Genomic DNA, 22,652 nt, shown 5'->3' with positions numbered 1-22,652 from the left:
GTGTGTTCCTAATCTAGTTGATTAATAGATCCACCGGCCTACAGGCATCCCTTGAGAAATCAAGCCCCCTATATGTAATAAAGGCACTAAGGAGCAGTAGCCCATAGCAACCAAGATGTTTGCTTTAAACAGGTGACCAGTAAATTCTACCTGCTGATTGGTTGCTATGGGTTACTGCTCCTGGGCAAAGTATCCATTAGTTCCATTCATCTTCCTTACTCTCTGGAACCCAAGAAACAAATAACAACCATTGATCTTTAAATAAAGGACATTTATTTGTTTTTTTTTTTCCGTTTTTTTTCTTTTTGCATAACATCACCACGGACAAATCACAAGATGAGGTATCCGAGAAAACTTTGGTATAAAATGTACATGTTTTAAAATGTGTACAGGCAAAAAAGACTTTGGTTAATTAGCACAAATAACAAAGTTTAAACATTCAAGTTTCATTTATATATGGGTACTATATTTATATATATTAAAATGCACGGCGGCTGTCCTAACACTGCTTGAATCAACATAAATTAAATTAAATTAAATAAGAAATATTTCCAGATTTTTTTTTTTATTTTTGTACAGGTTTTCCAACAATGGGGGTCTACCAGCCCCTCTCTGGCAACGAAGAGGAAAAGTAACCAGGATTGAACCCATTCATTGCCAGTGGGACCTTGAATTGTCTTCCAGTAATTATGATTGTTTCTTTCACAGGGTTGCCCGTTGCTCGGAATCATAAGCCTCTCTGGTTGGAATCATAAGCCTCTCTGGTTGGAATCATAAGCCTCTCTGGTTGGAATCATAAGCCTCTCTGGTTGGAATCATAAGCCTCTCTGGTTGGAATCATAAGCCTCTCTGGTTGGAATCATAAGCCTCTCTGGTTGGAATCAAAACCTCTCTGGTGTTTAACACCATGACACTTGGTTCCTACCAAATACTAAGGCCGTGTACCTTCAGATCATTAAAGGTAGGTTCCTATATTGATGATGTCTTGAAACACACGGCCCAGGCTGGATTCAGGACTATAGGGTATGTTTACTAAGAATGGAGATAAATATCACCGGTGATGTTGCCTGTAGCAACCAATTAGGTCTTTGCTTTGATTTCTAACTTGTAGGTGACTGTTCAAATCTTATTGCTGATTGGTTGCTATGGGCAACATCACCGGAGGTATTTATCTCCAATCTTAGTAAACATGCCCCTATATCCTTTTGAGTATATAAAACATTAGAGAAGCCATATTGAAAAGCCAACCTCAGCTTGTTGGCAGCTTGTTGTGTCAAACTTTGGACCATACATTTTACAGAGAGAGAGAATATGGCTCATCCCATAACATTTAGAGCCATTTCTTTGGACAGGGTATCTGCTAATCCATTTGTATCTATTGGCTTGTGATCACCCTTAGGATCACCCCTAATTAAAAATGAAGATCTCCTGCATCTCCTAAAGCCACCCTGTTTTCTAGCGTCCGACCCCCCGTGCTAAACCGTTGCTTACGTTTAATTGTCACACACGCTTATGCTTTCCGCTTTGTAATATCTTTGGTTTCAGTTAAAAGAAGGTTCTTTAAATTGTCTCCCTTCATAGCAGAGCCCACAGGCTGAAAGGCAAGAAGAATAATAAATAAAAAAAAAAAAGATAAATAAATAAATAACACATCATTTTCATACAAATATAGCAATCTTCTGCGTGGTGTCGGGTTTTTAACAGCAGAATATTAAATCAGTAGTCAGTCCATTTATGTACAGTTTTGGTTCAAAGGGTCGTTTTGTTCTCTAGTTCCAAAAAAACCTCCTTTATAACCCATGCAGATCCATAGGGAAATAAGGTTGTGTAAAGACATTCAAATCATCCTTTAGTCCTAGACTTGGGAGGGGCCTCGCCCAACATAACCATTGTTTGGTGAAAGTTGAAAGCCGTTATTGGTAAAAGTTGAAAGTGCCCTGGGTCAGTTGCGGTGAGGGAATGACCACGTCTCTATGGTAACATCGTATTTTCCATATGGTACAAGCTAATCGACCTATGGAAAACGGTTTCATTCCACATTTGTTTAACCAACAGGCAATGAAGAAAACGTATTCATGAATGAACATATAAGGGTTATCTTTAAGAGTCGAAATCATGAAGCAAAATGGCTGTCCCAAAAGGTAAAATGCTTTCTGAGATGTATATGCCTGAACTAAATGTAGAAAAGAGATATGGAGGATGTACTGCACAACAAGTGCCTTTGTCATTCACAGGTCCCAGGCAGACTGAGACCACAATAACAGCAACAGAACAACCAGAAGCAACAGAGATGAAACCACCAGGAATTTCCCAAGGTGACATCCAACCCTGACACTTTAAGTTCAAAATGGCTGCCTCTTGCCAGTTCAGCAAATAACTTATATATATATAGTTCTTTAAAATTAGCAAGAAGAGCCCATATTATCATATAACAAATACCCGTTAAGACTATCGTTTTTTTTGTTTTGAGATCCCCAAAACGAGGTAGAGATTTTATTGTAAGTGTATTAACATATATTCTTATTTTTTTTATATTTATGAGCATTTTAAAATATACAGATGTTCTTAATGATGCGACTGAACATGTGACAGATGGAATGTGAGTACCACGTGCCAGTATGTTCCATGCCTCGGTCTTCATGACATACGTTCTAATTCTGTTGTAAAACCTTTATCAAAGCAAACGTTCTTATCCTACTGTCCATTTCTGTGCTGGAATTAACATTATTGGACAAACTAACTTGAATCCACAGCTAGTGTTCTGTAGCATAACTAAAGGCACGCTAACCCTTTTGTCTTCTGTAATCAAGTAGCAGAAAAATCAAGAGGTTAGTGTTTAAGATTTACATGGTGCAGTGCCCCCCCCCCAGTGTGCCAAAGTTGGAGTTGAACGGCAGAAGTGTCAGGCTGGGTCTCCTAGACCCACCAAAGAACCTATCGCTCTGAGCCTGCTATTAGATATAGACAGACTGATATGGGTTTTTATTCAGGCCCACAGTGGAAATAAGAATGGGCTGATGGAAATTCTCCTATACTAGGGGCCACCGGGAGATCCTCTGGTAGGCCAGTCCTCCTTTCAATAAATAAATGAATAGTATTTTTCAAATATTTCTAGCATATTGCTTACAGAGGAGGCAGAGAATATTTCTGAGGTTAGCGTGTCTTTACTGTGTTTCCTGAGAAGAGACAAATACGTAACGAGTGATGCCACAATAGACTACATCTGGATTCAAGACCTGTACGTGTGTCATAAGTATTCTCTTCTATTTACCTACCATGACTTTGATTTGAAAAGATCCCTTCATGCCTGCATTTCCTGTGGTTCCTCAGTTGAATCCCCCACACAAATTGGGGACCTCACCCCAGACTCTCCTTGTTATAATGAGCATACGGCAGTTTATCTCCACCCAGGCAGCCCCTAATATGAAGCTATTAGGTGCAGATAAAATGCTCAGCAGTATAAACATATTTTATTGACTCATCCATACAGAGTAATGGGATAATCCTACTTCGGTTTAACATTACATTTCTCCACGTAAACAGCCATTTCCATCTGTACTACCTGATAGCATCATATGAAACAGGTCAATACTACAATCAATAGGCTGTTTATGTTTTCATTTATGATATCATAGCTGAAGGATGGAAGGGAGATGGAAGGTAGGGGAAGAAAGTGTTTGGGAGAAGGTCAAATTCATTATTGCCCTTATTAAGACCTGGAGTAATAAACATACTTTAGTTAGGCCTGGCTCTAAGCAGATGGAAACTAGGAACTTCCCTAAGGCTAACAATGACATTCTGGAAATGTGTTAAGAAACTTAGTTCTTTGGTTGGTTTATCTCAGTGTGATGTATTTGGTATAGTAGTTTTTGTGCCAACATTTTAAAGACAATAAGAAGATGCACTGAGAAGATAAGTTGAGATGTTCCACACACTTGCCAACTGGTGGTCACTGAGTGCTGCACTTACATACCCCCATTACATACAGCCTTGTTTTTGGTTTGATTCTTTGGCATAGGAGGTAGTAACATAATATAAGTGACTCAGTCTGGGTGCCACTTCAATCACAATGAATCTATGGGATCTAGTAAGTAGAAGGTTAGAAGTGCAATTGAGAAACACATGTGAAGGGAACACCTTGACCCTCCATACATCCCAGACCAATACCTTATGATCCGGTCAGAAATAAAACAGATGATTCTGGGTAAGTGAGTTTGTCTGAAACATGAACGTTCAACATGATCAAAGGTTTGTTTGAATTGCTTCTAGAGCCTACGGCAAACACAACAGAAACATTTGCTTCCTACAGAGAATCTCTACAATACCCAAAAGTACCTGGGACTTATGGTGAAAAATATTGTTCCTTCTTGATACCCAACTATGTTATTTTCCAATTCCTTTCCTAGTTGTACAACTGACACCTTTAAAAGGTTTAATAAGCTAAGGAGGCCTGAATATATTTTGTCCCACAAAATAGGGCTTGAAGCCAAAAACCTGAATGTTACTTCAAAGTGCTCTTCCAATTGATTCAAATAAGAAACTAGCCTTTTTTTAGAAACTACTCCATTACAAAACAACTGATGTTTGAAATGGTATAACTGCTAGAGTGTTTTCTTGAATGGAAACCCCCGCAAAATATATGTTCAATGAAGGGGGGGTACTACATCTTTACCCAAAGGGCCACATAGGGCTTTTTGGGGCTTCCTTATTATGTCTTATTATTGTCCCATACTTTCAGCTTTGGTCAAGCCTTGGGATTGGTGCCCAACCATTTCACAACAGCACTTACATGATGGATTATGGCATGATCATTTACAGAGCTCTACAGTACAAATATCACACTGGCTGTGAGCATCACATAGTTCAGAATACAGCTTAGATACCAGTAATATGAAATTGTGCAGATTATGGGACAGATCTATATTCAAAGCAGAACTTGTCATATCCTTATATTTATATAACAGTATGGGTCAGTTTAGCATTGGCCAGACAATGGACCTTGGGGTATCTGCCCAAACCAGTTGCCTATTGAATATGGAACTTCCATGAATTCCATTGTAACTCAAACCTGTGTTTCACAACTCTTTATAATAACCCTTGAGGACACACAATGGAGGAAAGTTTACAAAGCTGAGGTATGAGAACCATGATTCATTGCGACAGTAAAGGCCATTCCAGACCTTTATTCTTAACCTCTAAATTGATTGGCCATTGCTTCCTCCCAAATGGTGTCTCACTGAGAAAAGGGAGAACTCCAAGCTGGGTAGCCCTAGTCATTGGCGACAAGGGAAGTCTTAGTCATGACTGTCTTCCTTATTAGGAATTAAAACGGCATGGGGGGCCGGGAAACTCTTAACCTGTATAACCTGTACCTGTTTGTCCTGTTGACGCCTTATGAAAAACGAAATCAAACAAGAAAAGACAGGTCAATACCCACAATATCCCATTTAAGGAGGTACAAGATGGCAGATGGAGAGCCCCAGCCATTTACTCATATGTTAACAAGTCACCTTGTATAAAGTCTTTCTGAATTGGTGGGAAACATATGAGGATGATGGCTAAGCTGCTCCTATCTTTGGTTATTAGCAATATTGGCAAATTTTCTCATGCTTTAGTGCAAGCGATGGCTGAGCCAGTTTTGGACACCAAAGAGCCTGAAGATGGTGGACGCCCATGACCCTCATCCATCCATTTGTCCAGGCTTCTTCGGCGGGCATTCATGAAGAAGTTGCTGACGGTGGAAAGCTCCAGTCCTAGCTGCTGGGCAATAGTGATCTGTAGCTCCTTGGACGGCCGCTGATTCTCATGAAAGATGGCATGCAGGGTGCGTCGCTGGATGTCAGTGAAGACCAGGCGGTGCCTTTTAGGTACGTGATTTCTTTCGGCTTTGCTTTGCTCTTGCTCTTTCCTTTTGCAGGCTGTTGGCAAACAAGAACGTAACAGTTGGGTTAATAAGGGACTACCCAGAATCCTTTGCGGCAAGATAATCGCTTGATAGCACTACAGTTATTGATACAGACAAATAAACCAGCACATTTATGTTGGACCCAACACAGGATATTTCTGGTATTTCAGTGTCGAAATGCCCCTTCATTAATCCCTATGGAAATCATGAGAGAAACCAGTAGGGGCAATTGATCTTTTTTACAGGGTTACCCTCAAAGCAGGGCATTCTGGGGCATTTTGATGCCCAGTGTACCCAATGTACCAATGCTTTCAAATAGCATGAAAGCCTAGCATATTTCCCTCTGCTATTGCAGTATAAATGGGAGCTGCTGCACTGGTTGCATCTGCTGAGGCATTCTCCTTATACCATGTGGGCTGTTCTTTGTTGCCAGTAAAAAACAAGCAATATGGCTGCGTTTGTGAATATGTTTCAATGCAAATATCCAGTTATACTTTACTGGTGAAAGAAATTGTTGTTACCAGCCCACAGTCTAGGGGAGTATTTCCCCTTTAATACAATCTATTGTCCTTAGAGCTTGTCCTCTAGCCTGGTTAATATGGAAAATATGTACGGCACAATTCAAAGCAAACTCCAAAGTGTAGTTTAAATATTTAAGAGTGCCCAGGCTGGACATGAGGAAAAGCAATGTACAATGCCCTATCACCCCAATTTATCATATGGCATTGACACCCCTTTCCTGGTGGTTTCTGCCTCTTGTCCCCATCTGGTTAGATCTTTTCTCCAGTTCCCATCCCCCTGCCTCTGTCTGGGACACTGCACACAGATAGAGAAATATTGATCATATCTCAGCTGCGCGGCTCGCATGTAGTACTTTATATATATTCATATTAACTCTGCAGCTGCCGGGGCACAGGAGCCCCTTGTCGGAAGTGCAGACGTAGCTGTAAAGCAATGTAGGAGCCGGTCGTACCAATGGGGTTAATATACTAGTTTTGGGCAAGGCCAGGAATGATTTTTTCAATGGCAGGTCGGGTAGCAGAGACTCTCAGCCACCTCTCATATCTTCCTAATCCCCTGATATTAGGTTGGACCTGTCAGCTAATTCTAATACAGAGATATCAGCAAGCGTGGCCTCAGCTAATTCTAATATACAGATATAAGGGCACGCACCTCTCTGTTCTTTCTATAATACAGATGCCAGGCTTGGCCTCTCTCAGCTAATTGTAATATAAAGGCACTAGTGCACACACCTCTGTGTTAATTCCAATTCACACACATTAAGGCACGCGCTTATTTGCTAATTCTAATAGGGAGTCAGTGGGCCACGTATTTCTATGTCAGTGCTATAACACAGACATCCAGGCACACACCTTCCTGCTGCTCTCATCTGATCCTCATACACAGAACTCCTGGACTCTACCTGCCAGCTAATTCCCATATACAGACATCAGGGCCTGTACCCCAAGTTTGCATGCTGGACTCTACCTGCCAGCTAATTCCCATATACAGGCATCAGGGCCTGTACCCCAAGTTTGCATGCTGGACTCTACCTGCCATCTAATTCCCATATACAGGCATCAGGGCCTGTACCCCAAGTTTGCATGCTGGACTCTACCTGCCATCTAATTCCCATATACAGGCATCAGGCCCTGTACCCCTAGTTTACATACACAAACATCAGTGATGTAACAATTGAGGCTGCAGACCCAGAGGCTTTAGGCCCAGGTTAAATTGAAACCTAACAACCAGATAGCTGCTAAAATTCCGAACTGCTGAACAAACAGCTAAATAATTAAAAAAACTGCAAATAACTAAAAATAAAGACCAATTGCAAATTGTCTTAAAATAGCATTATCTACATCATACTAAAAGTTAATTTGAAGGTAAACAACACCTTTACTAATCTGAGAGTGGGGAAAGTCAGCCTTGCACTCATGCCTAGACATCAGGATCCCGTCAGTGACAATGACAGGGACATCACTCATGTGACGTCACTCATAACAGCTACAGTGCAATCTAGTTGGGAAATGCTATCTGCCTCTGAAAAGCTCTATGGAAGAGGATGTTTGGATCTGATGTGGTTTAAGTAGAAAAGCCATGAGGGTACGAAATATAATGTTCTTGTCGGCTGGCGTAGCCACCTGATACCACTTCCGAGAATAGAAAGACAGGCTAACGGTACTGCGGGATACGACCAGTCACAAGCTCGAGATTTTTGTGTTGCTTTTTTTTTTTGGAGCAAATGATCAATTGCCCTTTACAGTATGCGTTCTGTAGTAGTAAGTGCCCCTCAGTAGGCTGCAGACTCCTGTGTTGGCTGCATATAGTTATAAATATAGTAAAGCAGTTTCCTAACAGCCTTCCTCGGGTGCTTATACATGTGACAAACCCTTCATTACACCAACAAGTTCCACAAGCTTTATAGTGTGGCCAGGTACATAGATTATTATAGGACAAAAGGTGTTCTGTCATCTAGTGGCCTACTCCCTAGTAGAACCTAACACCGTTCAAAAGTCATTGGGCTGTTATATCACATGTTCTATGACATTTTATTGGGCAATTATAACACAGCAGGAGGGCTACAGGAGGCGTTAAGGAAGGTTGTGGCAGCAAGAGGGACAGTGGCAGCTTAGCCAAGGCTAAAACTCCAAGTAGTGTAACACCATCATAAAAGCTTGGCCATAGATCAGTAGGGTAAGATGTTTTCCACACCCCTAATGACATTAGGCCACAGGCACTAAACTTTTAGGTCACGTGCCCTATGACTTTATGTTGGTCAATTATAACACAATGGACGGGCTACTCTCTAGGTGGCCAACCAGCTAGAGGGACTGTGGCAACGTAGCCACAGTAGGTTAAAAACCCCAAGCAGTGTGAATAGAGAAGCTTGGTCATAATTTCCCACACCCCCAATGGCACTGAACCAGTCACTGGACTGCTAGATCACATGTCCTATGATTTTATGTTAGGGGATTTTAACACAATGGAAGGGCTATGGGAAGTGAAAAAGAAAGGTTGCTGTCAGCCAGCCATAGGGAAAGTGGCTAAAACCCTAAGCAGAGTAGCACAATCATAGAAGCGCTGGAAGGAAGCTTTTGGAAATGTTAATAATAATAAAAGGTTAAAAATTAAGATATAGTTGCCCCCTATTTTGATAATTATCATCATCAAATCTGTGCAGATTCGTTCACATGAATATAAATTGAGTAATTCTTGATTCTAGTGTAGAAAGGCAATATCTATGTATTGATCTATCGATCTATCTATTATTTATCATCTATCATCTATCTGTCTTTCCAGAGGTGTGTGCGTGTATATATATAGATATATATATATGATATAATCTATCTATCTATCTATCTGTCTGTCTGTCTGTCTGTCTATCTATCTATATAAATATATATATATATTTTATATATTAGGACACGTACAGTATCAAGACCAGTGACAAGAAGGATTTTCTTTATAATATCCATTCGCTGAAGGGCAAGCACTCAAACCTTTCTTTATTCCTGAGCAATATATTAATATATAACATGCTTGTGTTGTCTCGCAGACCTGTCTGTCAATTTTTTTTTTTTTTTTAATATATACCATAAAAATAAATGGGTTGATGAAAAAAAGATTGGGGGAAATAGTGGGACTCATTCCTGAAAAATCAAAAATCAATAGGAAAGCTACTCCAGGGAATCATGCGCGGGGCATTGTGGGTAGTTTATGAGCGTATTGTGCATGTCAGTGGCTCTGATGGAGTCTGCTGTGGAAATCAATGGTTCTGCTATAACCCTTGCTGTGCCGGGGCTGGCTCGGAGCTACATTTCTGTTATTGTACTGCTGACGCTTTAGAACCAGATAACGGTTGCCCTGTCTCCCTGATAGCGCACTGTAACTTCACAACTAGCTGAGCAGGGCTGCTTGAATAAATGGGCGCCCTACATTTAACCCTTTCATCGGAGATCACTTTCTCCCCCTGGTTCCGAAGCTACAATAGTAAATGAATGGACCATAATGAGTAAATAAAAATCAGACCTAGCAATCTGATTGAATTGACTTCAGTCTCTACCAAGGCCAATTCCAAGCAACTTTTCAATTGATCATTATTTCTTTTTTTTTATAGATTTTGAATTATTTGACACCTTCTTCTAACTGTTTGTTATTACTACTTGTTATCATTTATTTTTCTCATCTTCATGTAGCAGTCTTTCATTCAAACAACTTCCTGGTTGCTAAGGTAATCTGGATCTTAGCAACCAGATAGCTGCTGACACTCCAAATGGGAGAGCTGCTGAATAAAAATTGAAATCATTAAAAAAAACTACAAATAATAAAAAAATAAAGACCAGTTGCAAGTTGTCTCAGAATATTACTCTTCACATCATATGAAAAGATAACTCAAAGGTAAACAACCCCTTTAAAAGAGAAGGAAAGTTACAATCACAGGGGGGGTGTCAAAATTCACGGTGCAGATTTCCCCTGCACACAAACAAGCCAAGGACACACATACATGTTAGGCCACATCAATTGACAAAGTTCTATATTTTACTCCCACACTACTTCCTGTTACAGTTAGAGCTGCATTATTTCTGGTCATGTGATCTCTGAGGCCTATCACAAAATGGTTGCTCAAGGGAAAAGATGTAAAAGGGCAATATGTACTGAAATATATATTCCAGTTTACTTAATATGATATAAATCTGTTGGTGGTATAGTTTTCCTTTCACAAGCCATGGTCCCCAAACAGATGTGCTGGGCAGTTCTATAGAAAAATGATGAGCTGTAATGCCCACACACAGGGTTTGTGTTTCCTCCTCCATATAACAGTGCCGTGTCTCCATATTGTTACCCTGACGTATGTACTGGTGTCACTTGGAGCCTGGTGTTGAACTGTGTAGGCAGAGTTGCCATAGTGGATATGGAGGATATCTATGGAGTTCATAGAGCTGTGGTACAACAATGTACATAGAGCAGCTTTAGCCACTGCGGAGGGGCATTTGTATAAAGGGGATGTAGCACATTTTATTTTTTACTTCAGGGAGGTACCTGAACACTTGGCCGCATAAGTCAGCTCTAACTGATAGCAATGTTCCTTCAGCAGAACAACTGACTTAACCATGTAAGTGCTGAGCGCCAGCAGTAATCCTTTTTATCGATCCCCACCACTGTTGGCTTACTGTCTCTTACCCCCCTGGGTAATAAAGGTGCCCAGGGTTAGTAACTCATAGCAACCAATAAAATGTCTCCTTTTAAACAGGCGATTAATGAATGATAGCTGTTGATGGGTTGCTATAGGTGATTGGACCTGTAGCAATTTTTCACCCATTAGAGGGTTAAATGAGTCTAAACTCATACTATACTGCCTGCTTGGCATTGGGACTGTTCAGCTGCCTCCGGGAACCTAAACAGTGCTGAGCCCTATGCATTAACCATACCTATACTGTCATCGCCTGTATATGTAATAAACATTCATAACATAAAGAGACAGCTGCTAATTTAGAAATCTATTTTAATTAAAAAACATTACATAAATACTATACATTACAAAAACATTGCACTTCTCCACATTTTATACTATATATGCAATCTGCCTTCATATTTTCTACAAATACTTTTTTTCCAAAAATTGTAAATTCTAATTCAAGTTTCCAAAACTCAAATTTTAGAGATTTAATAAACAAATAAAAAAAAACTGATTTTCCAGTTCTTTCATATATAAATACACATTCAAGATTTTTTATTTTTTTTTTCAAAATAAAATAAACACAAAAACTGCTTTATTATTTTTTTTTTATAAATGATTTCTTCCCATTAAATTCTCATTTTAAAGACAACTACAGGAAGACAATTAGTCCAACTTACTGACCCCTCTCCTAATATAGGGATAGAGAGCTGTGTATAATGAACTCCTCCCTTTCTCTGTGCTGCCTGTGTTTTCTAAACCCACTTGAGCTGGCAGCCTGGGATTAGGCCTAACAATTCTCTAAGGGTGAAGACACACGGAGCTACTAGTAGCAGCTACTTGTCACGGTTACTAAAACAGACAATGCTGATCATTTAATGATAACTGTCTCTACGTGTGTTTTAGAAGAGGCAATTCTCAGTATTGTCTATGGCAGGGGATTTTCTGGCTTTAGTAGCCGTGAAAAGTAGCTGCTACTAGTAGCTCCATTTGTCTTCACCCTAAAGCTCCATTTAGATACTGACAGCAATGGAAGATTGTTGCCCTTCTCTGCAATGCAATTTTAGGAGTAAAATCAGGAGTAATATTTCCATACATATAATTCTGTCCTAAATTGTTTTCCTGAGTTAAAAAGGTTAAAAAAAAATTACAATTAATTAGTTTCTCATAGATATGAACTGTAATAAAATTTCTAAATTATATCAGAATTGTCAAAATGTTTAAAATGTCAGGGGGGGTGGAAGTTTTTATAAATGCGAAAAAATATTGTGTGGGGAAAAACCCCAAATTACAAGGAAAGACAATTCTAACTATAAGGACTGTGACAGACGGGGAGATTAAACACCCCTGTCGCGGGCGACTATTCTCCCCGAACTGCCACGCGACTGGCGAGAATGTAAATCGCCGGTGGGATGGCATATGAGGTGCCGAAATTGCTGAAGTTTCGTCTCAAGGCAACTTCGGCGATTTCGGCAAATCGTTGTGCCGCGACTAATCTCCCCGTCTGTCACAGCCCTAATACTGTAACTCTGCCCCGTAATACAGATAGGGCGCATCACCTGTCTGGCAGATCATTTCAGGGGCAGCAGGACACCCAGAAGGGACATCAGGAAGTGCTGCTTTACTGAAATGGATGCTTGGAACTTCCTTCCAGCAGCAGTGGTAGAAGCTAAAATAGCAAAAGAATGAAACTGGGATATTGGCAACAATAACAAACAATAATTCCTTTTCACACAGGTAAAATATTGGGCAGTTTAGTAACATCTACTTTCTATATTTCACAGTTTCTAGGGGCTTGTATAGACATTTACGCCAAGAGGCAGATGTATCTGAGTTTTTACGATTCAAGTTTTGTGTGGCAAAAATTGCAAATTTCCGAAACCTGCAAGTTTCTCAAACTCGAAATTTAGGGAGTTATTAGCCCCCCCCCCAAAAAATCAAATAATATTCAAACCCAGAATGAAATAATTCCGCTGGCGAGTCCAGTCAGAAACTTATTATTAATATTATTATTATTGAAGAGTTGTATTTATACAAATTCAAATTATTTTTTAATCTGAGTTTTGAAAATTTGACTCATTGAAAATCAAGGGTAGAATGGGATTTCCCTGCATTTGAGGTTTTTGTTTCATATTTTTTATGTTCTTTCATACATAAGTGCACATTCAAGATTTTTAATTTTTTTGTTCAAAAAAAAAAAAATCAAAAGGGAACCCCTGGCAGACAGTTTTCTAAAAAAAACCACCAAGCATCAAGTATCTTCAGGCAATGGTGGATTTGGATCCATGTAGCAGCTTTGTGTCCTTATATCCCCCCAACCATTTTGGGTTCTTCCCTACCTATAAACACTGAGTTCTATAGCAAGTTCTTCCCTACCTATAAGCACTAAGTTCTATAGCAAGTTATTGTGCCAAGTCATGTACTACAAGCTCTGAGTATTTCTGGAGCTGTATAATATATTTCTATTACCATGGCCAGAGGTTCAGATATCTGAAGTTCTCTTTGGCTCACAGGGTGCTCAGGAATTACTGTAGCTTTACTGGCGGGATGGCCCTAGGTGTAGGCAAATCAAAGTCAGCATTTAGCAATTTAGTTCCCAAAACCATTCCACACTTTCTGCAGTGCTACCCCTAATAAACAACATGAACACTTGACTGACATATAATCACCCATACTATAATCTTTCCTACTCCCTTGCTACTCCTTTCCAACTAGCGTTAAGAAACAGCACATTAATCAGAAATGTATAAAATATTAGCAAATACTCGCTGTTTCTCATTTTTCCATATATTCCTTGTTAAGTCTTATTAAAGCAGATAATTATAACAGAAGAACCGGTGGATATACAAGGAACCTCTAGGGAGGTCACCATTCCCCATAAGTCATTGGTATCTGTGACCTTACATGAATGCTGAGCTGGGCTCTCTGGGAGATAGGATGGGTGAAATGTCAATTTCTGATAGGTCCGGATGGCCGCTTATTGCAAGGACCAGGAACAACCATGTTTCTTGGGACTGAGTGAAAGCTGAGCCCATCGGTCAGTCATTGGCTTTGGTGGAAACAACATTTTCTGAGTTAGTGAACGTCAGCCCCTTGGAACCTTCTGCACTCAAGCAGAAAGAGAATAATGTGACAGGACAGACACAAACATATTACTTTCATTTCAGAACATCACACAGTTCCCCATTTTTGACTGTATAATGGATGAACTGTGTGTGAACTATTTATCGTATTGCCCCCCGGTTGTCTTATATTATTGACTTTGCACAAAATAAACAGAATGGGGCAAATCAGCAAAAATCAAAGTTTTCTTTAATGGAATTTATCTATTGTTTCTGCCCGCACAATTCTGTTTTATCGTCATATCAGAAAACCCTATAGATGGTTTCTATAGATGGTTATTAGTAAATAAAAGTGCAACAATCCCACTCTGTTTTTATATATTATTCTATTTCTTAATTACATTGTTCTTCTCTGAACCCCTTTAGTTCTGTAATGTGTTATTTTTGTAAGTAAGAGACCAAAATGGTCCTGCATTCAACGTGAAGCCCTAGTAGAGGCGATGTTGCCCATAAACGCGGAGGAAAACACTATGGCAGCTCTTAAATACAAATATGGAGGGAAGTAATGTAAAACCGCTAGTCTCGATGGGCTACTGTATTAAAGAAAAAGGTTTAGGTATAGATACGTGGGGTAAAAAAATTATAAAAATAATAAATTGTGGAGTGAAATCAGGATATTGCCTCTTTTTAAATGAAGGCCTATATTGTGTACTACCAAAAATTGTTAATTTCATGGAAATGTAGGGACTAAAAAGGAATATGTACACACTGCACACTTAAAGTTGATGGTTCAGTTCTGCCTGCTAATGATCTCATTATAATTCCCAGTGCAGTTACATATATTTATTATAATATTTGCTTTATCTTACTGTATCGGTGTACTTGTAAATGAATTACGCAGTCCTATATGCACGCTACAGATACACACTGAGACTCTAGCTGCATATGTAGGAGCAAAGGCCGACTGCGGTGTTATGTATTGAACCCTTTCCCTGCCAAACACACACATTTTGTGTTCTTTGTAAGGGGGGGGGGGGCAACAACCCGCCAATGACAGGGTTCATTCAGCACTATGGCTTACAATGTGTACCGTAGTTAGAATTGTGGTGGCCAAGCAGGGAAAGGGTAAGTAGAAGCCAATGTAAATAATGGGGAATTGAGGGATACTATACCAAGTATATGGGCCCCTTAAATGGATAATATACTGACTAGTTAAGGAGGTAGAAAACAGCAAATACTTAGCTTGGCTTTCTTTGCATAGTAAAACAAGGGTTTCATTGTTTAAGCTTGAAAGTCATGCTTCAAAAGATACTGCTTGGTAAAATTAAGCAAGCATTCTACCATTTTTCATGATAATTTGTCCACAAGAGGGCGCTTTTTTGGTTTTTTTTTTTTTTAAACAGATAAAACTTCCCGTGTCCACTTTTATAGCAATCAAAGTTGTTCCAAAATGTAAATAATCACAAATATTGGGGAAAGTATGGCTTCCTGTGTAGAACAACCTGTACAAATTTGTTTTACACGTATGGGATCTGTTATTCAGAATGCTTGGGACCTGGGGTTTTCTGGATACGGGATCTTTCTGTAATTTGGATCTCCATACCTTAAGTCTACTAAAAAATCATTTAAATATTAATTAAACCCAATAGGCTTTTTTTGCCTCCAATAGGAATTAATTATATCTTAGTTGGGATCAAGTACAGGTACTGTTTTATTATTACAGAGAAAAGGGAATCATTTAACCATTAAATAAACCCAATAGGGCTGTTCTGCCCCCAATAAGGGGTAATTATATCTTAGTTGGGATCAAGTACAGGTACTGTTTTATTATTACAGAGAAAAGGGAATCATTTAACCATGAAATAAACCCAATAGGGCTGTTCTGCCCCAATAAGGGGTAATTATATCTTAGTTGGGATCAAGTACAGGTACTGTTTTATTATTACAGAGAAAAGGGAATCATTTAACCATTAAATAAACCCAATAGGGCTGTTCTGCCCCCAATAAGGGGTAATTATATCTTAGTTGGGATCAAGTACAGGTACTGTTTTATTATTACAGAGAAAAGGGAATCATTTAACCATTAAATAAACCCAATAGGACTGTTCTGCCCCCAATAAGGGGTAATTATATCTTAGTTGGGATCAAGTACAGGTACTGTTTTATTATTACAGAGAAAAGGGAATCATTTAACCATTAAATAAACCCAATAGGGCTGTTCTGCCCCCAATAAGGGGTAATTATATCTTAGTTGGGATCAAGTACAGGTACTGTTTTATTATTACAGAGAAAAGGGAATCATTTAACCATTAAATAAACCCAATAGGACTGTTCTGCCCCCAATAAGGGGTAATTATATCTTAGTTGGGATCAAGTACAGGTACTCTTTTATTATTACAGAGAAAAGGGAATTTTTAAAAACATGAATTATTTGCTTATAATGGAGCCTATGGGAGATGGCCTTTCTGTAATTCTGAACTTTCTGGTGAATGGGTTTCTGGATAACGGATCCCATACCTGTACCTTAATATTTCTAGAATATCAATCCGGCCTATAAATAGATACCCGGATTGATATTCTATAAATATTAAGGTACAGGTATGGGATCCGTTATCCAGAAACCCATTCTCCAGAAAGTTCAGAATTACAGAAAGGCCATCTCCCATAGAGATTCCAAGGAAAGCAATATGGCAGCTCCCACATCTAGATGAAAATTCATAGGAAATTGTGGGCACAATAAGCCATGCCATTGTAATTCCACTGTTAATTCAGAATCATATAAACAGGCTATTCACTTTCAAGAAAAAAACATCAAAATAGGTTTAAAAAAAATAGAATTTGTGTTGGAATTTCTGTTCCCTGCGTTGACCCTTTTTTTGTTATTAAATGGCCACTGATCCATTTTCTTCAAGGGTAGTTTAAAAAAGAAAAATATCACTTTTTTTCCCCCAAATAATGTGTTATTTATATTTTACTTTATTTTGTACCCGAAGCAAGACTTTTCCATTCACTGACTTGGCAAATTATAAGAAGACAAATAATTGAAATCAATGATTAAAATCAGTGAGAGAATTTGAAGCAATTAGGAAACGGTGGTTCTGCGGTTGTACTCGCGGGAGCGGGGAATGAACTCTTTAGGGTACAAAGCGCTCAGTGTAGGAATAACCGTTCCACTTATTTCCAACATAACTTTAATTGTGGAATATTGTGGAAACCTCAGAAAACATTTCATTGTTTTCTCTTTTTTATGATTTTTTTTCTATTCTGTATCATTCTTTATTGTTCTATTTGTTGTTGGCATCTCTTGATTTCACCATTACTGTCAGCTCTTAGCAACGTCAGTAGGATTATTTAGTATTATCATTAGTACTACGTTTTCATTTGGGATCCTATCGCTTTTCATGACTCAAATTTAAAGTTGTTATTTTTCCTGACATTAATCCTGCCTTATAACTGTCACCTCCAATAAGAGTATCTATCTTCTTTTTAAATGTGCGCTCTAAAATATGCTGAATAATGAAGATTTTACAAAAAAAATGAATATGCACCTAAATCATTTTGAAAACTTTACTTGGTTTTGGTGATATTAGCATGTGTAAGAAGTATAAATATGAGATTCATTATCAGAAAACCCGTTATCTAGAAAGTTCCAAATTATGGGAAGGCCGTTTTCCTTAGACTCCATCATTTTTAAAAATGATTCCCTTTTCTCTGTAATAATAAAACAGTACCTGTACTTGATCCCAACTAAGATATAATTACCCCTTATTGGGGCAGAACAGTCCTATTGGGTTTATTTCATGGTTAAATGATTCCCTTTTCTCTGTAATAATAAAACAGTACCTGTACTTGATCCCAACTAAGATATAATTACCCCTTATTGGGGGCAGAACAGCCCTATTGGGTTTATTTAATGGTTAAATGATTCCCTTTTCTCTGTAATAATAAAACAGTACCTTTACTTGATCCCAACTAAGATATAATTACCCCTTATTGGGGGCAGAACAGTCCTATTGGGTTTATTTCATGGTTAAATGATTCCCTTTTCTCTGTAATAATAAAACAGTACCTGTACTTGATCCCAACTAAGATATAATTACCCCTTATTGGGGGCAGAACAGCCCTATTGGGTTTATTTCATGGTTAAATGATTCCCTTTTCTCTGTAATAATAAAACAGTACCTGTACTTGATCCCAACTAAGATATAATTACCCCTTATTGGGGCAGAACAGCCCTATTGGGTTTATTTCATGGTTAAATGATTCCCTTTTCTCTGTAATAATAAAACAGTACCTGTACTTGATCCCAACTAAGATATAATTACCCCTTATTGGGGGCAGAACAGCCCTATTGGGTTTATTTCATGGTTAAATGATTCCCTTTTCTCTGTAATAATAAAACAGTACCTGTACTTGATCCCAACTAAGATATAATTACCCCTTATTGGGGGCAGAACAGCCCTATTGGGTTTATTTCATGGTTAAATGATTCCCTTTTCTCTGTAATAATAAAACAGTACCTGTACTTGATCCCAACTAAGATATAATTACCCCTTATTGGGGGCAGAACAGTCCTATTAAGTTTATTTAGTGCTTTAGTCTTAAGGTATAAGGATCCAAATTACAGAACGATCCCTTATCTGGAAAACCTCAGGTCCTGAGCATCTTTGATAAAATGTCCTATACCTGTACCCGAAGCAGTGCTGTATAGGAATGTCTTTCTCTAAGTCTTGTATTATTGCTTAAAAATGTGAATGAAAGAAAGAACAAGCAGTTATTTGGTTCCTAATAAAACCCTACTGTGCGTGAATGGGATAGGCACCTTAGATTGTAAGCTCCACTGCTGCAGGGACTGATATGAACAATGTAAAATCTCTGTAAAGAATATAATAATTTGCACTTATTGAGGTGTAAAAATGGAGTGGGATTTTGTGTTCAAATTCAACCTTAAATTCCATTTAAAAAGGAAAGGAAATTACAGTTAAACCATTAAATATTCCAAACCAGACACTTCAACGTGACAAAAAAAATGTAAAAACTGTGTTAAACTTCTTTCCAATAATATTATTTCTCTTGTCACCCTTTGCAGGGATCGTCAGGCAGAATTTTATCAGTATGCGCTCATTGTTAAACAATTGTTCGCTCTAAATATTAAACAGATCAATGCATTTTATAGATGTGCGGTCTTGTAGGAGACTGGGAAAAAAATAAGCCGGCCATGTTTGAATTTTTTTTTTTAAAATGCAAATACCGTTTCCCCCTCCCTTTCGTAATATGTAAATAGCGGTCATAACTACGAGAAAGCGTAGAAATGGTCAGTGAATAGATAAACATTTTTCTATCTGCAAGTCTCTTGGTCAAAAAGTGTAACTCAGTATCAACTGGTAAAAATTGTCACCCTAAATGTTTTCTTTCTATGGCAATTTGCTTTTTTTTCTGTACGGTTGAAAGGAAGGAATAGGAATGCCTTTAGATAGATAGATGATAGATGATAGATAGATAGATAGATAGATAGATAGATGATAGATAGATAGATGATAGATAGATAGATAGATAGATAGATAGATAGATGATAGATAGATAGATAGATAGATAAATGATAGATAGATAGATATATAGATAGATAATAGATAGATAGATAGATAGATAGATAGATAGATAGATAGATAATAGCTAGATAATAGTTAGTTAGTTAGTTAGTTAGATAGATAGATAGATAGATAGATAGATAGATAAAAGTTAATTAGATAAATAGATAGATAGATAATAGATAGATAGATAGATGATAGTACACCATTTTTTGCTTAGCTGCCATTTGATTTCAGAACATGCAAGCAAAAATTTTTTGCAAAAGGGTTCAAACAAATCCATCACAAAACAATACAGGGAATGTTAAAACTGCATTTATGACCAGGCAGATGTATTTCAGAGATGGAGAAGATGCAGTTTGGATCGTGGGGATCGTCAAAAGGGCCTATGGGATCGTCAAAAGGGCCTATCAAAGTCTTTGTCACTTGTCATGCCTGCTGTAGAGTGAACATACGGAGTTGCTTTACCCTTTTATTTCATTATTTGATTTAACTTGATTCTCCATGACAAGTCGTTCCCTGTTATTGTTCTACAAGGTCATTACAAAAGCGTGCTTTATTATCTAATGCATTTTGATCTGACAAGTTAAGCCTAGAAGGGCAGAGTCACTAGCATCAGTGACCCCTGAAATTTGAGCTGACCTGCCTCTTACGGGATGACAAGTGTCCTACTCCCCTAATTGCACAATGCATACGAATGAAGCGTTTCCCTGTGTTGTTTATGGTGTAGGATAGCAGCATGCATGATAGAAAGTATCTTACCTTCTAACCTTAAAGCTGCCATTCTCTGGAACTCTGGTTCTTGAAGCCACCGCCACATCCTTTTAAAGGTTTCTCTCCCAGACTTTAGCTTGCTCCAAGGTTTGGGATTCCTTAGAAGGTCCGAGAGAGTCCCTTGTGATCTACACAAGACTCTCTCGGCAAAGATAGCCTGGGGTATGCTGTATCGTTTCAGTTCTGCTATGATTCTTTGGGCAACATCTTTGGTATTAATTTCTTCCAGTTGGTTGGAGATTGCTGTGTTTTGCGTCTGCATGGGAGGATTCTGCCTGCAGTTGATTTCGGGCCTGTGGTGTACATAATGGTGTTGGTGCATGGAGTTAGGTGACCCCACTCCTGAAGACGGAGGTGGGGACAACTCCCTTGAAAAGTGCTGGTCAATTCTGCTAAACATACTGTGGTGGGCCTCAAAACCGTTCCCAGAGACCATCTTTTCGTTAGCTAAGTGTCCAGAAGGATGACCATAACTGTGCATGGTGGTGAGATTGGGACTAGGCAAAGAAGAAAGACTTTGCCCCATGCTTATGTCTTTGGGATAGTGACTGTAAAAGTTACTTGGTGGCCCCAAGCCTCTATCCTCTCTCATTAGAGTAAAACTTCCAATAACGTTGCCAACTGGCACACACTGGTGATGCTGGTGATGATGGAACTTATCATGTAGAGGCTGCAACGGAGTCAGTGTTGTGTAACTGTTGGCTGATGCTGGAGGGGAATCACCCCCAAATCCAATGCCGGGGTGCAGAGAGGCAGCCAGGTGGTGATCTGAGCGGTGATAGTCCCCTCCATCCAATACAGAGGTCATGCTGGACACCAAGGAGGATCTAGGGACAGGTGGATGTAAAGTCCTACCTTGACTGTGCATTAGCTCGTGGTCTGAGCTAGACATGTCTTGGCTGTTCTGCAAACCCAACTGGACATTCATGTCTTCAGGCTATCGCATCCTCCTCTTTATCTAATCGTGGTCATTAATCTCTACTCTAAATTGACTGCGAGAGAAACCCAGCTGAATGTCCCAGTAAATGACTACTCGTATCAGTACAAAGATGGTACTTGCCTTGGATCGCCACTGGCTTTTGTCTTTCGCCCTTTTCTGATTAGCAACCTCGTACAACCCAATTCATTGTTTGTTTGCCGCGTTCCTGAAAAGAGCCCAGGCGCTTTCGATACCGCGTCCTTTATCAGTTAATGTGATCCTTCTTGAGTCACTGGCACAATTCACCGATTTGTTTTTTTGTTTTTTCTTTTTAAATCCCGAATTCCATCCAAGCAGTGAAGCTATGGAGATAGTATGGAAAGCAAAGAAACTGAAAATCTTACCTATTGCTGGGGCTGTCTGTTTCAGGCAAAAGCACACAGATCAGCTTGCTTTGGTCTATCCTTCAAAAGTGAGCCTGCTCCTTCATTAGGACCTGTCTTAAGCACAGATCTTCATGTGCAAATGAGATGTCAATCAGGGCCGGTCCTCCCCCTTTTCAGAGACAGCTGAGTTTTGTGAGCTTGCTCTCCTGGCTGTGAGGTTGAACAACCCAGGGCTGGACTGCAGCGCAGCTCTTGGACGTCTCCTCCAGCCTCTGCCCTATTGTGATACTGTCTCTCTTGTCTCTCTCTCGCTCAGAGATCAGTACCCTGCTTGCTTCCACTCCCAGCCCACAGCTAAGTCTCATCGATTTTAGTCCCAAACACTACGCTTTCCTGCTTCCACACCTCACAAGCCTAAAATCTGACAGATGTGCAAACACCCACCACAGTAACTCTTTCATTGCTGGATCCCATTCATGGCTCTGTCCTGACCAGATACTGCCCCCGCCTCTTTAAAACACATTGTGGCTCCTTACTGAGCTGAAATACAAATGTTTTATTTACTAACACACACATTGGTGTTATATAGAGAGTCATAAATATTCATAAATCTAGCCATTTTTGTCCATTTAAAAAAAACATCTTTAAAAGAAAGAACCCATTTATTAGTTGCAAGCACTGCTAAAGTGCTTGGCATATGGGCATGTGTGTATATACAGTAAATTAACAAAAATATCATTTATTTTACCTGAAACGTCTCATTTTATTGACACAAAAATATTCCTTATACCTTGGTGCAGCCCTAAGCACATCACACAGAGATCTCAATTAAAAATCAG

The 22,652-nt window shown here is 39.0% G+C and overlaps 1 protein-coding gene across 1 annotated transcript; it reads right to left on the bottom strand.

The window, feature by feature from the left end:
* Positions 1–250: 250 nt before the first annotated feature.
* Positions 251–22,286, bottom strand: onecut1.2 (one cut homeobox 1, gene 2). The gene is made up of 2 exons (XM_002935458.5): positions 20,497–22,286; positions 251–5,918 (listed from the first exon to the last, which is right to left on the bottom strand). The coding sequence occupies exons 1-2, from the start codon at positions 21,434–21,436 to the stop codon at positions 5,605–5,607; spliced, it is 1,254 nt and encodes a 417-aa protein (XP_002935504.1). The 5' UTR covers positions 21,437–22,286; the 3' UTR covers positions 251–5,604.
* Between the last annotated feature and the right edge of the window lie 366 nt (positions 22,287–22,652).

This window comes from Xenopus tropicalis, chromosome 8 (assembly GCF_000004195.4).
Source record: "Xenopus tropicalis strain Nigerian chromosome 8, UCB_Xtro_10.0, whole genome shotgun sequence".
In the NCBI taxonomy this organism is placed as follows: Eukaryota; Metazoa; Chordata; class Amphibia; order Anura; family Pipidae; genus Xenopus; species Xenopus tropicalis.
This window is presented reverse-complemented; position numbering and strand designations above follow the sequence as displayed.

Coding starts and splice junctions, on each gene's coding strand:
- onecut1.2 (XM_002935458.5), bottom strand. CDS start 21,436: ATGAATGTCCAGTTGGGTTTGCAGAACAGCCAAGACATGTCTAGCTCA. Junction 5,919..20,496: donor GGCAGCTTTAAGGTTAGAAG/GTAAGATACTTT, acceptor GTTTGCCAACAG/CCTGCAAAAGGAAAGAGCAA.